Source organism: Kwoniella botswanensis, chromosome 1 (genome assembly GCF_036426115.1).
Source record: "Kwoniella botswanensis chromosome 1, complete sequence".
NCBI classification, from domain to species: Eukaryota; Fungi; Basidiomycota; class Tremellomycetes; order Tremellales; family Cryptococcaceae; genus Kwoniella; species Kwoniella botswanensis.
Genome location: NC_088599.1, coordinates 288,168 through 302,772, shown reverse-complemented (window position 1 = coordinate 302,772; position 14,605 = coordinate 288,168). Strand labels below are relative to the sequence as shown.

Sequence of the window (14,605 nt, the reverse complement as noted above, 5' to 3'; positions counted from 1 at the left end):
GGAATTGGCAAAGGGCAGAATGAGGGTACAAGTACAAGGTCGTGTTTGGTGTATCGATTAGAGCGGATACTGAGAGCTGTCGTTGATCGCGTGTATGATTTCGGGTAATACGATCTACAATGGGTATGCTTCTCGATCTATGTTGGCGGACCGTAAATCTGATAGAATAGATTCTTGTGGATTATGACTGTCTATACTGAAGTAACAAATGATGCAAGATCAAGCAAAGAGGATGTTGACTTTGTTTACAGGGAATGGATGGTCTGTGCTGTTTTTTCCAACGAGGTTGAATGATGATCTAATTTCGCAAGAGGGCAAGAGCTCAATGCGTAACGGCGAGAGCTGTGGCACTGATGACGTTCAAGTATTCGGTAATGGGTACGTATGAATGTATGTATGTATGGTGGATCGGGGTGATTGGGTTCTTGAGCTAACGAGGGTACGGTTGTTGACAGACAGGTGTGTCGAGAACAATAAGAATGTCTTGTTGTTCTGATGTTATACCTATCAGGATCATCGTGATCACCATCAATCCACGCTTGTCAGCTTTTCCGTGCTATTGCACTGACTGAACCACACACACTAAACACACACTCCCATTACACACAACACCCCCGCCCAACCCTGATACCGCATGCATCACGATCAAGTAGATACAACATCATAATGATGGGGATGCATCAAGGAGGTCATTGATTTTATCTAATCAATTCAACTCCACATCTCCCTCCATAATCAACTCGCTTAAACCAGCCGGCATTACGGAAAGTACGACGCCGATTTTTCTCAGCCATAATTAAGAGAATGTTTTACAGTACTCACCTAATTTATGCTTATGTGCCAATCCTAAAACTTAACGATAATCTTACAGCGTTCTTTCCAAATTTAATCCACAACCTACGTCCTAACGTTTGTTTTTGTGGGGATGGATGATCAATATTCGTTTCCGTCGATCTTTATATCTACCCTTTTACCATACTAATCTGTGTTCGATGATGATAGCATTGATGATGTTATCGCCTGTACCGCTTAGGGTAAATCGTGCAATCCAACCCTTACTTGAGGTGGTGCAGATAGATAGACAGCAAAGCACATGCACCCAAAGACCGTGTTTTCTACTCCAGGCAGCTCTCACTACTTGCAGTGAACCAAAAGGCAAAAGGGGTTTTGTACTTTTCGGGAGTCCAGCGCGGTGTTCCTATAACGTAATTCCAAGCACTCTCCTGTCCGTTTGATTGCAATGTTCTTTGTCTCTTAATTGAGTTGAGCTTGTGGCTTGTTTGTTGTATACCAAATGTATGGTATTAATTGTACGTTTCTCTAGAGGACGATGATATATAGATGGAATTGTTGGAAATGGAAAGTGCACAGACGATTGATTGATATATTTGATGTGACCGTGTGTACGTGTGTATGTGTGTGAAGTCAAGAGGGGACCGAGGGTTATGAGTTATGAAAACGAAAGTACAGTACAAAGAGAAAGGGAGAAAGTTAAAAGAGAGATAGGAGTAATAATGAGGTGTCAGACAGGGAGAAAGATAATATCGTGTATGACTATGTATGTAACCCATGAGGACAGGGGGACAGAGGGGATACCAGTGGACCTGGGATGGGCCTCGGTATAAGCATTTATTGGGGATCTAAGAGCACCCACCTGTCTGGTGAACGAAGACGAGGAGAGGAAGTGATACTGCTACAGCGATGGCAGAGAAATTCTCCTGACCGAAGGCAGGACTACGAGTAATCGACACAATTGTCATGCCATACCATACTCTACCTTACAGTATACTTCCGGTCTCGGCAGTCGCTGTCCTATCACGGCGGTACATCACCTGTATATTTGTACTTCGTGATTGATATGAGACACGACACATGTGGGGTAGACAGGTATGATACGGTGGCATGAGAAAGTACAGCAGAACCTGGTTCAACCCACAAAGTCCGATATGCTAAATGTACAAACTTACGGAGTTTCGCCGTAAGGGAAAAGGAAGAATGAAAAATTAGAGACATCCCATTAAGGAGAAGTAAGGATCACAATGGTAACAGAACGAAACAAGGTACGAATACAGTACTTCCCCACTTTCATTGTATAGAGTACAGTAATCATCAATCATACAGAGGGAGGGATCAGAACACCGGTGGAATGTGGGACATTGATCCGATCAGATAAAAGAAGTTGCGGAAATCAACAAGGAACCAGGAATCACAGAGCAAAAAAAAAGGGAACTGGGTCTTCTTTTTCTTTTTTACCCCAAGCTAAGGCTGGATTGGGATGCTTTCACGCTTTCACTCCACTTAATGAGGTTATATCAACACTAATCATGTAGTTAGTTTCCAATCTAGGTACTCCCTTTCAGTTACCGTTTCCTGGAATCGATGAGAGATTCAGACTCCAACAATTTCCTATCATATTGGATTGGATCGGAACTGAGCCGAGATGAGTTGTTACATCTTTAAGACGATGGCGGCGCCTGCCTCCTCACTTTCTTACGAAACGTAAATTACTATCTTTCGGATGCAGTCTACCCGTGAATCAAATGTTTGACATCTCTTCCATTTCGATCACCTCTTACCTCTTGGGTGGGAGCATTGCGATCGCTCGTTCTCATAGCTCTAACCGAACATCTTCTCGAGAAGACGAGTACTGTACTGGTACCATAGCGAAACTGTAATTGTAGAATAGTTTTGTGTTCCCTTCGAATAAGGGTTTTTCGTACGTAGGCACACACATTCTTACGGCACTTTCCCTTGCTCGGAGGGTTTTTCGGCTATTCGTTCTGTTCTTTTCTTTTCTGATGACGAATATGGCTAAGATAGTGACAAGCGCTGATGGTTGATGAGTGGGGGAAAGCGTGACAGTACGGGTACCATTCGTAGGCGATAACTTAGTCTTATACATTTGTAGCTACCTATACGATAGCCAGAAGAGGTATAGCGGTGCGACTGATTCGTAGTCTTTCACACGTCTACTTTGTACAGTATATTCACAAGTCAAGGTATATCGATCGTCTACATCAAAACACAACACAACCGAGCACTTGAGAGTGCGTACGTGGGTTGGGTATCGATAATTGTAAGGTTAATTACAGTGATGAGATGCCGGTTTCACCTTTCCGCGTAAAGTGCATAACTATTCCAATTCCAGTGGAAGAAGAACAATAAAGATTGGGATGCAAACATGAAACGAAACGCAGCGCTTCGAGATTAGCTCCCAGAATTCCAGGGTATCCGTATGGTGGCTTCGGGAACCTTTTTTTCTGAACGAGGAACGATCACCTAGGGCGATTGAAAAGATAGGATTTTCTAGGCGCTCCGTGATATCTCCGAAAGGTCCACTCTAATGGCTGTGCTGTGCAGACCTGATAGCTGCTAGATAAGGAAATAAGCATGAACCACGAACTCGGTTTTTCTCAACATTCGAAAATCCCAAAATCCCGTATTTCCCGGCTTACCCATACAGGAGGTATCACGTAACGTAAGGTGGGAATGAAATGGATAGTCCGGATGTTTCGTCTCGCTTTGAGTAAGAGTGACTCTAACACTCTGGACAATTATCTTCACCAAAAGTAGACAGAGTATCCTCGTGGTGGCGGAGGAGCAGGAGGAGGGGGAGGGCGGGAGGGAGGGGAGGGGAGGGGAGGGGGATATTTCGAATCAATCAGTTGGAAAATCGATACTTACATGAAGTAGTAACGTATGCACCCAACGAATGTTCTTGGGTTCTTTCCTATATTCCGATTTGTCTCACCACCTCGGTTTTCAACGCAATGCAAACCGAACGTTTTGTTCGTATCACCTGTTCCATGAGGCCGGATGCAAACTTCTATCATTTATATATATATATATTCAAACGATATCACTACACTACATATCCTCCCTCCGCTCGATATAACGTTATCGTCTTGGTCCCTCTACGGGGATGCAGTAGGAGGCCGCTTCAGCGACGGACTACTGTAACAACCGAAGAAGCGGGAATGCAATTTAACGCATTTTTACCTATTTGGGAATGATCAGGAAATAGGCGCTCACTCTCTCCGATGAGTGTCACTGTGCTTCTGCTTCTGCGTTTATCGTACATTTTGATTTTCACAAGGACGATTGGGTCGTTGGCGTTATTCAATTCTCATTACTTCATGGTGCAATCAAAGTATTAATCACAATGACATTGGATGGTACTCCACAGATCCAAGGTTTGGGATGCTTTGCATCAAATCGCGAAATGCTACACACCTTGTTTTCCGAAAAGATACGGGTGATCTGGTTGTTATTGTTGTTGCTAGTCTATCTTTCGATCATATATGAAAGATTGGAGCATAGACTTTAATTCAGTACCTATCAACTATCAAATTGTGTTCGATCGGACGGTCCCCAGCTAATGGAACTACTGGATGTTCTGGTGGAAAGGGGCAAGGGACAAACTATTCCACATCGCTCTTCTCATCGCATAGATCCCAAGTTGGCTAAAGTAGATCTGACATTCGGTGATGATCCAGGGTATACCCTAACCAAACCGAACATCTGATCGGTATAACCCTTATATTTATACGTACGGGTGGGGTTCAATTCTCAACTGGAATCAATACAGATGTTCTCGCATGTGATCGTACCGTGAATACATCCGAGTCAAGGTAAAGTCGATCGACAAATCTCGCAGCAGCCAGTGCGCTCTCCGCAATTCCGGAGAGCACTATTCCGTTGCTGAAGAAGCTTCGGGTGACAGGAACGGAAAGAATAACTTGGACGTTCTTCGCTACATACAATAGTCGTGTTGTGGGATTTACGAGCGTGACATATCACTCAACTAGACAAGTGATACCGTGGCATTCGTGAGGGGTGACCCAAAGACAGAGCACCAAATAAGAGAAACTAACAGCTTAACTGTGCGTGCCACGAGCTTGTCGTTTCTGTCAATACATGCTGAAATGGGGACAATTGAAAATGTGATCATCAATGTATCTCACAAGCAGCTCTAGTTATCTCACCGAACTTACAGTATTATCATGTCGGCCCATAGCTCGTCACTTAGTTACATTGATTGGGAACCTACCTTTATGTGGCAAACTCCTTATTACCATGAACGGATAAAGGAAATCGCAAAAAAGGATGTTCCCCTACGGTATCAACGATCCAAAAATGCCAAAACGTCAGATTATGATGAGTTTAATGCGTCAACTCGGCTGTGTAAGTACTTTCGGGGTTGCGATTACTTTATATATCGCCTCAGAAGCCTTGTACCGAGCAAAATGGCATCTTCAGATTCAGATAGTGATTCATCATCGTCCCGATCAGGGAGACATCGTTCGAGGCGATCATCGAGTTCTCGAGAGAGTGGACATCGATCTGAAAGAGATGAGAAGAAACGATCTACTGGCGAAAGAAGCAAGAGTGATAGTGGGCGTGGGAAAGAGAATAGACATCAAGATGGAAAGAGAAGAGAAAAACACCGTAGTGGAGGAAGGGAATCGTCCTCGAGGAGAGATAATGGTAGATCATCTAAATCCATTGGGAATGATGGATCGAGGGGAAATGAAATTGCTAGGAGATGTTCACATTTCAGATATTATATTGTGAGTCTCTTAATAATCCTCCTGGAGAATGCGAAAGAGGCTGATGATGTTGAATTTGATCTCTTTATCCAGTTGTATACTTCTGGAGGATGGTTAGGTAATTTATTGATCACTCTGAGTGATATGTCGGGTATATGGGAATTCACATTCTTATCGATACTTTTCGTTATTTCTTGGACGGTATTGAGAATAAGTCAAGTTGAAATCACGTTGATCCTTGGGAAGGTTTTTGATCTGGTCATTCCCTTACAACATAAATGTGAGTGCTGTACCATGGGAGCATTGTAAAATTCTCACCCTCACCTTCACGTTATCATCACCCAAATAGCAAAATTGCTTCTCACGAGCATTTGTGCAAGGCTCAGAGATATCTTTCGCCTTCTTTTCGAGTCACTGCTGACTTATCTATTCATCTCGTTTTCACGGTGTACAGTCGATCCGCATAGAAGTCCTTCCCATTTTAATCACCTACAACAATATTGGCCAATCTTTTTGGTTGGAACGATCATCGAATTTGGAGGTTTCATTCTCATCCATCCTGATCTATTCACTTTGGTAGCTTGTTTCAAAACTTTGTTATTGACTTGTTTGTGGTTGGGTGTGGATGGAAAAGGTAGATTCGTAAGTCATTTACTCCATCGATCACAACGTAAGCTAACGAGCTTGATGATTCGGTTGATTGGCTGGTTGGTTGACGGATAGTTGACTGAAAAGCTTGGTGGGAGAAATGGACGATCCACCCGGTCTGACCAACCATCTCGAGGGGACCGACCGAGAGGGGATAGACAAGATGGAGATCGAGGTAAAGACAGGGATAGTGATCGACCAGATAGAAACCGAAGATCTCGTGATGAGACGGAACCCGATTCAGAGGGAAAGCGAAAAAGATCAGACAATGGTAAAAATGGTAAAAACGATTCCTCTGAACAAATTGAGAAGACGAAAGATTCGGCGTCAAAACCATCTACTCCATCTACTCCAGAATCAACAACGAGCAGTCGAGCTCAAACACCTTCGAGACAAGCCGAGGGTGACGATGGTGGTCAAGGCAATTCGAGAGATCCATACGATTCGAAAGGATTTAAAGGTAATCTGATGCCTATAAGGAAGAAAGCTCCCGATGGGCCTAGGCAGAGTAGGAGACATCGTCATTGATCTTTAAAGACGGTAGAGGAAGTTTTCGCATGTGAAATATCCTTGCCTCGACGATGTTGTATACAGACTGCTAAATAAGAAAGGGTGTAAAGCCAGCCTCGGCGCAGGAGAGTTTCAGACTCCATTTTCGAATGCTGGTGCTATTTTGAACATACGTGACCCAATTAGTCATAAGTGATGAGCTGAACCTTTATCTGGGTATTCCGGTACGGGCAGTCGCACAAATGGACGCTCCGCCGATCGAATACTCGCCATGGTACTCGGATCATGAGCAAAATGGGTCGATTGATAGCGCAAGAGAGCTCGGTGTGACTATCATTGCGTATTCTCCTTTGGGTAAAGGAATTTTGACCGGAAAGTACACCTCAGCCGATCGATTCCTAGAAGGAGATATTTGACCAACCATTCCTCGCTTTTCTGAAGACATGCTAGGTAAGATTCTCAAGATTGTACATGAGTTCCAGCAACTTGCAGATAAGAAAGATTGTACTCCTGGTCAATCGGCACTTGCCTGGGTGATTACTCAAGATGCCATTGCCATACCCGGCACCAAGTCCGCCACTAGAGTGGAGGAGAATTGGAGGGCTGGAGATTTCGATTTGAGCAAAGATGACTTAAGAAGATCCGGGCATTGATTAAGGAGGCGAAGCCGGAAGATGCAAGGTAAAGTGTACAGACTTTCAATACTATGTTGCATGTTCTTCTGCCTGTAAAGAAGAAGAGTGGGTCTAATCATGGTTATTATAGGTACGGTGGAGCTGCCCTTGCCGCGGTCGGTCATCAATGCCGACATACCACGTCCTCACTCGAGTCGTCCAAGTTATCTGGACGCAAATCGGTCTGAAAAAGGAGGGGCCAGGAGCCCTCGAGGCGAAGCAGAGGAAGTCTGAGAATGGCTGCTTCATGCGGAGGAAGCGACGTATTATTCGTTGCAATCTGTCCATGCACATCGTGTCTTTACCTTGCTGGAGGCAGCCTTGCGGTGATATATGTATACATAGCATAAAAGTATCCCAGGCCAATCCCGACAAGAGTAACGTTATCGCAAGGTCTACTGAGACACGATTGGGAATCCGTGCCTGAGATTGTGACTTGTGTGTTCTCTTGAAAGATAAGATGACGACGATTCGTTCATCACTCATAACTCAGCTCTCGACAATCCAAGTGAGCAGTGAGACAATTGACGTAGGAGTGTATAGTCAAGCACACACTAAATACTCAATCTCATCATGCACCATGTACACTACCATTGTCATCATGTATCCTCTCACCGTCTCATCATGCCGAGACCCATAGCATATCCCTCAATTCGCTGATTCGATCCTTACGATGCCAATATCAACTCCATCAGTCCGTAGCAAGGACGCAGGCACTGACACCATGGAGAATGTCGGGATTTCGTCTCCATTACCGTTGCCCATCCATTTCGACCTCCTACCATGCCTCACACCGGGCAAGACATTATGCCCAGTCTTTTATGTGTTGGTCGTGAGTGATAAGTCTATATCGTCTATGTCACCAGTCCAGCGACTATGTCCTCCCCGTCCATCCTCACAAAGCTTCAAACTGACGTAAGACCGATTGATAACAGGATAATATCCCAATCTACGTGACCTTAGACCCTTCCCAGATCCCTCACATGTCACTCCTCCCCTTATTCCTAACTTTACATCCTATATCCCCATTGTCGATCTTATCAACTTTACATCTTCGACCCGACTCAGATTATTCGCTCACTCTCAAGGGAATCGCACCGTTCGTGGACATCTGGGTATCACTCAACCTAGCATGGACGATATGTGAATCTCTCAACGTGGAGAGATTATTCTGGGACGAGATGGATCCTACTAAAGGATTATTGAGCAAGATCATGGGGGAGATACAAAGTTGGGATGAAGGGCTGGCTATTGGGCATAAGTAGGTGATCAGGCTTGGTCGACCGAACCATTTCAGTCTATTGTACGAGAGAGAAATACCTGAATAGCTGACAAATGGTGTGTTTATCAGCTGGTTACCACCTTCCACACAGTTGCCCAAATCAGCCTATTCCCTCTCTACACTCCTATCAACACCGTTAACAGGAGTGGATATAATTCAAGATAATCGTTATGTGAGTTATATGATCATCCATTCAACAAAGATGTATGAGGGTTTACTGAATCAGGCCTTTCGCTTTCCAGATTACCACTCCTTTAGATGACGGCAGTCGATCTCGTATGACAAAAAATGCGGAGGCACATAATCCGAGTAAAATTAGAGACGGGAAATGGCATGAAGTTTGGGATGGAATCATTGCATTATCGGACCTGTAAGCTATATCCTTCTAATACTGCTATTGTGGGCGAGTACTCATACGATCTTCCAATTATGATATCAGAGCATGGAACGAATTCTTACTTTATCCTGTAAGCTCAACTCTCAGTACATTATTCCTAAGTAAACGACAATGCTGACGTTGAATGTCCGTTAAATTTCCACAAGTCAATCCCACCTATACCAGATAAACCCAGTCATATTCCCCTATCTCACCCCATCGAGACAGACATCTTACATACGATCGTACCCCTCATCCCATCATTGATCAACCACGAAAGTCCATTACCGACATACCCGTTCAACCTGAATGATCTACAGATCTTACTTGATTCGAAACCGACACCTTCCATCAAACCATCTTTGTACTCTATGGTATTTTCCCTCGTCGCATCCAAGAAAGAGACGGAGAGAACGGCTAAATTGGAAGAGAACGAATATAAAGCAAGGTTGAAAATATGTCTTGCAGAATGTCTAGGTGGAATCATGATATCTGCCTTGCTGTCACAGTTACACTCGGATGACGAGAACGTTTTAGGAAGAGAAAGAGGAAGGAGAAGATCAAGTGATAAAGGGATTTTTGTCTTTGTTGAGAAACCTGATCATTTCGATTTAACCGATATTGACCTCTCGCCAAGTAGACAACGACAACACCAGCAGCAACAGCAACAGCAACAGCAACAGCAACAGCAACTTCAGAAGAAAGATCAAGAGAGGCAAAGAGATAAAGTTGGGAGCGGAAGTCAGAACAGAGATAAACTCCACCATCACCAGGATCCAAAAGACAATTGGATGAAGACGATTGAATCTCTAGAAGAGCGAAGAGGAGCTTCACCGCCTCCCCAAGATCAACTTCAGAAAGATCCTGTTCATGAGAGGAGACGCTCACACAGTTCTCGATCCACTTCGGGGTCTGATCTCCAAGCTCATTCCCCTCTTCATTCCAAAGAGGACAAGAGAAGATCTCCTAAATCGACTCATCATCAATCCCTTCACAAGACTCCTCTTTCCCCTCCAGCATCACAAGAACAAAAACCAGGAACCATCTCGTCTGAACCTGAATCCGAATCAACAGCTACCCCACCACATTATCGAGTTATCGAATCCATCGATCAGTTCCCTCTGGGTGATTGGAGTTGGACCGGTTCGAGCAAGTTGATGTTAAGTGAGAATAAAGATGGGTGGCAGCCTTATAGGATTTTGGGGATTGCGATTTTGTTAGGGTGGGTGTTAGGGCATTGGCAAGTATTCTGAGGGAGGTACTAAATGGTTAAATCTGGGAGGATGGGTTTTGTTCAGATGAATGAGATTATTTAACATCTATTATGGTGTTTTGGCAGTAATGCTGAAGATAATAACCGAAGAAATTGAGTAACCAAGCAAACTCATATTTATAGTAATGAAAATGATATACAAAAAGAGTTTAGGGAACATCAATCTCTCTAATGAAAGAATCATTCATATGAATTCATGTTTATGTACATGATGCCTACGAGTCACTTGCATATCTTACAATTCGTCATAAACTTACAGAACTTTTTCTCGCCCACTCTCCTCTACACCCAATCCCTTCCCTTTCAGCTCAAATACCCCTTCCTGCTCAGTGTCTTGTTCATTTGCCCCAGTTGATTTCCTCGTACTGAATTTCCTATCAATTTCCTTTTCTGCCTTTTGGATATCCACACCTAGATCGTCTACTCTTCCCATACCGTAAAATCCCACTTGACTCGGCTGGAGGGGCTGGATGATACCTGCTGAAAAGAGGTGTTGTCGCTTTTCGAGATCGAATGCCCTACATCACACGGTCCGCATTAGTAACAATACCCAATTAATAGAGTCGCAAGAGAGGTAATGCAAACAGGCAAGATTTCCTCAGATCCCGTAAGACTCACCACATCGCTGCACCTACTCTATTGGAGATGGAGAAGAATAACCCTATGATAGGTATGCTTTCGATCAAAGAGGCTGCAAAACCGAAAGCTATCGTACCAGATGAGATGGATCAGCTCCATGTTCTGTATGACTGCCTTACATCCTAAAGCTGATGGTTGGATAGCTTCGAGTAGTCCATCTTGTGTGAGAGAAGAGATCGCACAAGATTGGCTTACTCACCCCTATAGGCCCATTTCCTCTCTTCTACCCATCTCCAAATATCGTCATTGTTCATTCCTTTCGTATCGAAATAAGGTTGATGGAGGTATTCTCCCGTGGTTATTGATCGAAGGAAGGATTTGACGAGTGGAGCGAGTAATGGTAAATGCGGTGAGAGGGGTAAGAACAAGTCTACATAAGAGTACAAACATGATTCGTCAGCCGAGACTTCTCAGAAAGGAACGATGGGATGACACTACTGACATTTTCGCAAGACTAGTTGAGTAGGCCACCATAATATCCAATCTATATATTGCGTATTTGATCTGATCCTTCTACCATTCTTATCTACTTGGCCTGAGCCGGGTAAAGCAGGCGGCTGAGCCCATTCTTCTATATACCCCTTTTTGTTAACGTCTTAGTTAGCATATGCTTTGGTATTCAGGATGATTGGTTGTTTGTCATACCTGAACTTACCTGAGACCAGAACTCATGTGGTTTACCTCTCGAAGATACAGTTAGAGAATACGCTCTCGATCTTGCTATTTTCAGGTTCTTGTATATGAAATAACGTAGGATAGAGCTGATTTGAGGTAAGAGGATGAACAAGTGGGTATCTACAACATACACGATACGCATAGTGTTCAATCAAGCAATCAGTCAAGTCCAGTCAGACCAGAAGACGGTTGTCGAATATATGTGAGTAGTATGGTACAACTTACATAAAACGATATCAATGGGTATACTAAATTTCCCAATACCGACATTTACCACCCCATTCGCACTTTCCTTTTCTAGAGCTTTGTGGGATTTGAATATATTCCATCCTTGACCTATCAAGAAATGACGGACGAACCAATCCATCAATTTCCAACTTCCCGCTGCGTATATCCCACCTACGACCAAACCCCTCACGGAAGCATGTTTGATCTTGTCCAGGACGGGCTGGCGGATGAATGGGTCGGTGAGGAGTCGGTAGAGCCCTACGAGGGTGTAGAGGGGGGGTAGGTGGAGTAATTCGGATGGCATCGTACACCTCTATAGTACCTTTTAGCTTATGTGCGAGTTTGTTTGTCGTTTACTGTGCTCGATGATATGTTGAATGTTGAATGTCAGACACGAGAAAAAGATTACAAGCAAATATATTGGGAGAGGTGAAGGACAGATTGGATGACGTCAAAGCGGCAAACCCATGTGGGTCCCACGTGTACACACACACACACACACACACACTGAACCAGCGAGTGGCTCATGATCCATACCTCTGGCAGCTAGCTATCATATGGCCATGACACAGGTTGGAGTTACAGGATGATGAGATGCAATTAAGCAGGTGTAGTCCTCGGCACGAATTCCCATAATACCCTATTGTCAGTATGTCGGGCTTCGACTGTACACTGTACCCTATACCGTACCGTAATGAACGGAATCTCCGTGTCATGAACTTTGCTTAGACAATCAAATGAATCCCGGATCGTCAATTTGCCTCCTATAGATCAGACTGAATCGTATTATTCGGCGAGCCCGGTGTATGTCTACGCTGCATATGGTCTGTGGGCTTCAGAGAAGTAGATCTTGATAGGGAGAAGAAAGGTATAAATAGGCTCACTCTTTCAAAGAGAAGTCATCTTCGCACACTATAAACATAACTACCAGTAAACGATAATTCACGATGCCTATCACTCGCGAATACGTTCACAAGATATTCGAGCATGCCAAGAATAATGAGCAAGCTGAGATGTTCAGATATGTCCGTGACGATGTGAGATCAATGGTTGTCAATCCTGAGATCAAATCTTCTTTCGCCTCTGGTGGCTATACCAATGTGAGTGATTCGTTCTTGGTAGAACACAGACAGAACGGCTCGAGAAGGTAACTCTAATGACTTTCTCTCATGTGGGTATGCCGCCAGTAGAAACTTGATTATCAAAAAGCTTTATCCCCATTCGGAAGCATGTTCGCCTCCCCGCTTGACATTAGCATCAACAGGATTTTGGTAGATGGGGATACAGCTGTGGTAGAATTAAGGAGTGAAGCTCCTGGTAAGAGGACGGAGGAGCAATACGTCAATTAGTAAGTCCAGTCAGATTGGTCTATTGCAATTGAAATGCTTTGGTCTTCTTCATATATCTGCTGAATACTCCAGTGCGAAGTAGTGGTAATGTGGAGAGAATATGTCGCTGACAATTACTCATTCCATACCTCCGATGTAGTGTCTGTATGATTCTCGAGTTTGACGATCAAGAGGAACCAAAAGTCAAGAAGTTCCATGAATACCTTGATTCCGCTCATTTACAAGCTTTCTATGAGAAGAACAAAGGTTGAATTGATCGATGAGGATCATGAACATCGTATAGGAAGGATTCTGCAGTTGGCGTATGGATTCACTGTATGCACACAAGGGTGACTGTACGCTGGTTCACCAAAAGAAGGGGATACGGTATCATCTGATTATTCAGCCAGCACTCGCTGTGATGGGAGTGATTACTAATGTTATCACAAAAACTGTGCCTGAAATTGGTACTACGGGTAGAGGATCCTACCTCTTCACACGATTTGGCTGGAGAGTCGGGCTGCGCTGTGTCCGGTAAGTTGAGCCGTATCGGTGAGACCGACGGTATCTGACGCATCGTCATGGTATCTTTTCTTGTTGTGTTGTGATCCACATCCGTGTAGGCAAGGTATAAATACTAGGTCGGCATATACCTAACTGGACGACCGGATAAGTTGACAACCTATAAGACAGTATTCCGCACTTTTACCGGTTCCCTTTCTATCAATCTATACACTTCCGACTTGAAAGACCATTTGACGACCAAGTCACATCACACACACCATGCCAGTCAAAGAATCATACGTCCAAGGACTCATCCAACTTCAGCTCAATGGCGATTGGCCAACGTTGATGACCTACATGCGAGACGACATAGAATGGATGGTGATCAATCCGTTGGTCAAGTCTACTCCTCTTTCTGGACTATTTCACGGAGTGAGTTCAGTCAAGTCGATTCCCGAACCGGTTAACCTGAAACCATTTGAAATCCGTTTGTTATCTGTCCTCGTATGTCATGGCTAATCGAGTTTCGAAATTCTGATTCCCATTGGGGATAATTTAGAAAGAGGAATACGGTAAAACATTGACACCTCTCTTTTCAACATTTGAAGATCGTATCAACTTTACTCTAGAGCGATTGACCGTGGTGGGTAATTTGGCAGTGGCTGAGATGAAAGGTCAGGCCGTAGGGGCGAAAGATAAGAAGGAATTTGTTGGATTGTGAGTAAATGGTATTCTAACACTGTACAAGCTGTAGCTCCGGGGTCTAGCACGAGCTAATATGGATGACCGCGCGTATATCAGCTGGTGTAATATATTTGAATTTGAAGATGACAATGATGAGAATCCAAAGATCAAAGGTATCAAGGAATATTTGGATTCAGCTTTGATCAAGGAATTCATCGAGAACAATCTTTAAAAC

At 43.9% G+C, this 14,605-nt stretch overlaps 6 protein-coding genes across 6 annotated transcripts; 5 read left to right on the top strand and 1 right to left on the bottom strand.

Moving 5' to 3' along the window:
* Window positions 1–5,246: 5,246 nt before the first annotated feature.
* On the top strand, window positions 5,247–6,725 carry L199_000118 (uncharacterized protein; the record flags this gene model as incomplete). The annotated part of the gene is made up of 4 exons (XM_064885891.1): window positions 5,247–5,570; window positions 5,643–5,829; window positions 6,004–6,191; window positions 6,273–6,725. The coding sequence occupies 4 exons, from the start codon at window positions 5,247–5,249 to the stop codon at window positions 6,723–6,725; spliced, it is 1,152 nt and encodes a 383-aa protein (XP_064741963.1).
* A 425-nt stretch (window positions 6,726–7,150) lies between these two features.
* On the top strand, window positions 7,151–7,360 carry L199_000117 (uncharacterized protein; the record flags this gene model as incomplete). The annotated part of the gene is made up of 1 exon (XM_064885890.1): window positions 7,151–7,360. The coding sequence occupies one exon, from the start codon at window positions 7,151–7,153 to the stop codon at window positions 7,358–7,360; it is 210 nt and encodes a 69-aa protein (XP_064741962.1).
* A 745-nt stretch (window positions 7,361–8,105) lies between these two features.
* On the top strand, window positions 8,106–10,292 carry L199_000116 (uncharacterized protein; the record flags this gene model as incomplete). The annotated part of the gene is made up of 6 exons (XM_064885889.1): window positions 8,106–8,213; window positions 8,317–8,642; window positions 8,733–8,835; window positions 8,906–9,033; window positions 9,103–9,130; window positions 9,207–10,292. The coding sequence occupies 6 exons, from the start codon at window positions 8,106–8,108 to the stop codon at window positions 10,290–10,292; spliced, it is 1,779 nt and encodes a 592-aa protein (XP_064741961.1).
* A 273-nt stretch (window positions 10,293–10,565) lies between these two features.
* Window positions 10,566–12,158, bottom strand: L199_000115 (uncharacterized protein; the record flags this gene model as incomplete). Its single annotated transcript, XM_064885888.1, has 6 exons — window positions 10,566–10,830; window positions 10,931–11,018; window positions 11,151–11,321; window positions 11,394–11,532; window positions 11,607–11,746; window positions 11,852–12,158. 6 exons carry the CDS (start codon window positions 12,156–12,158, stop codon window positions 10,566–10,568), a joined length of 1,110 nt encoding a protein of 369 aa, XP_064741960.1.
* Window positions 12,159–12,801: 643 nt separating this feature from the next.
* Window positions 12,802–13,454, top strand: L199_000114 (uncharacterized protein; the record flags this gene model as incomplete). The annotated part of the gene is made up of 3 exons (XM_064885887.1): window positions 12,802–12,954; window positions 13,045–13,202; window positions 13,343–13,454. 3 exons carry the CDS (start codon window positions 12,802–12,804, stop codon window positions 13,452–13,454), a joined length of 423 nt encoding a protein of 140 aa, XP_064741959.1.
* Window positions 13,455–13,965: 511 nt separating this feature from the next.
* On the top strand, window positions 13,966–14,602 carry L199_000113 (uncharacterized protein; the record flags this gene model as incomplete). The annotated part of the gene is made up of 3 exons (XM_064885886.1): window positions 13,966–14,118; window positions 14,246–14,403; window positions 14,488–14,602. The coding sequence occupies 3 exons, from the start codon at window positions 13,966–13,968 to the stop codon at window positions 14,600–14,602; spliced, it is 426 nt and encodes a 141-aa protein (XP_064741958.1).
* Between the last annotated feature and the right edge of the window lie 3 nt (window positions 14,603–14,605).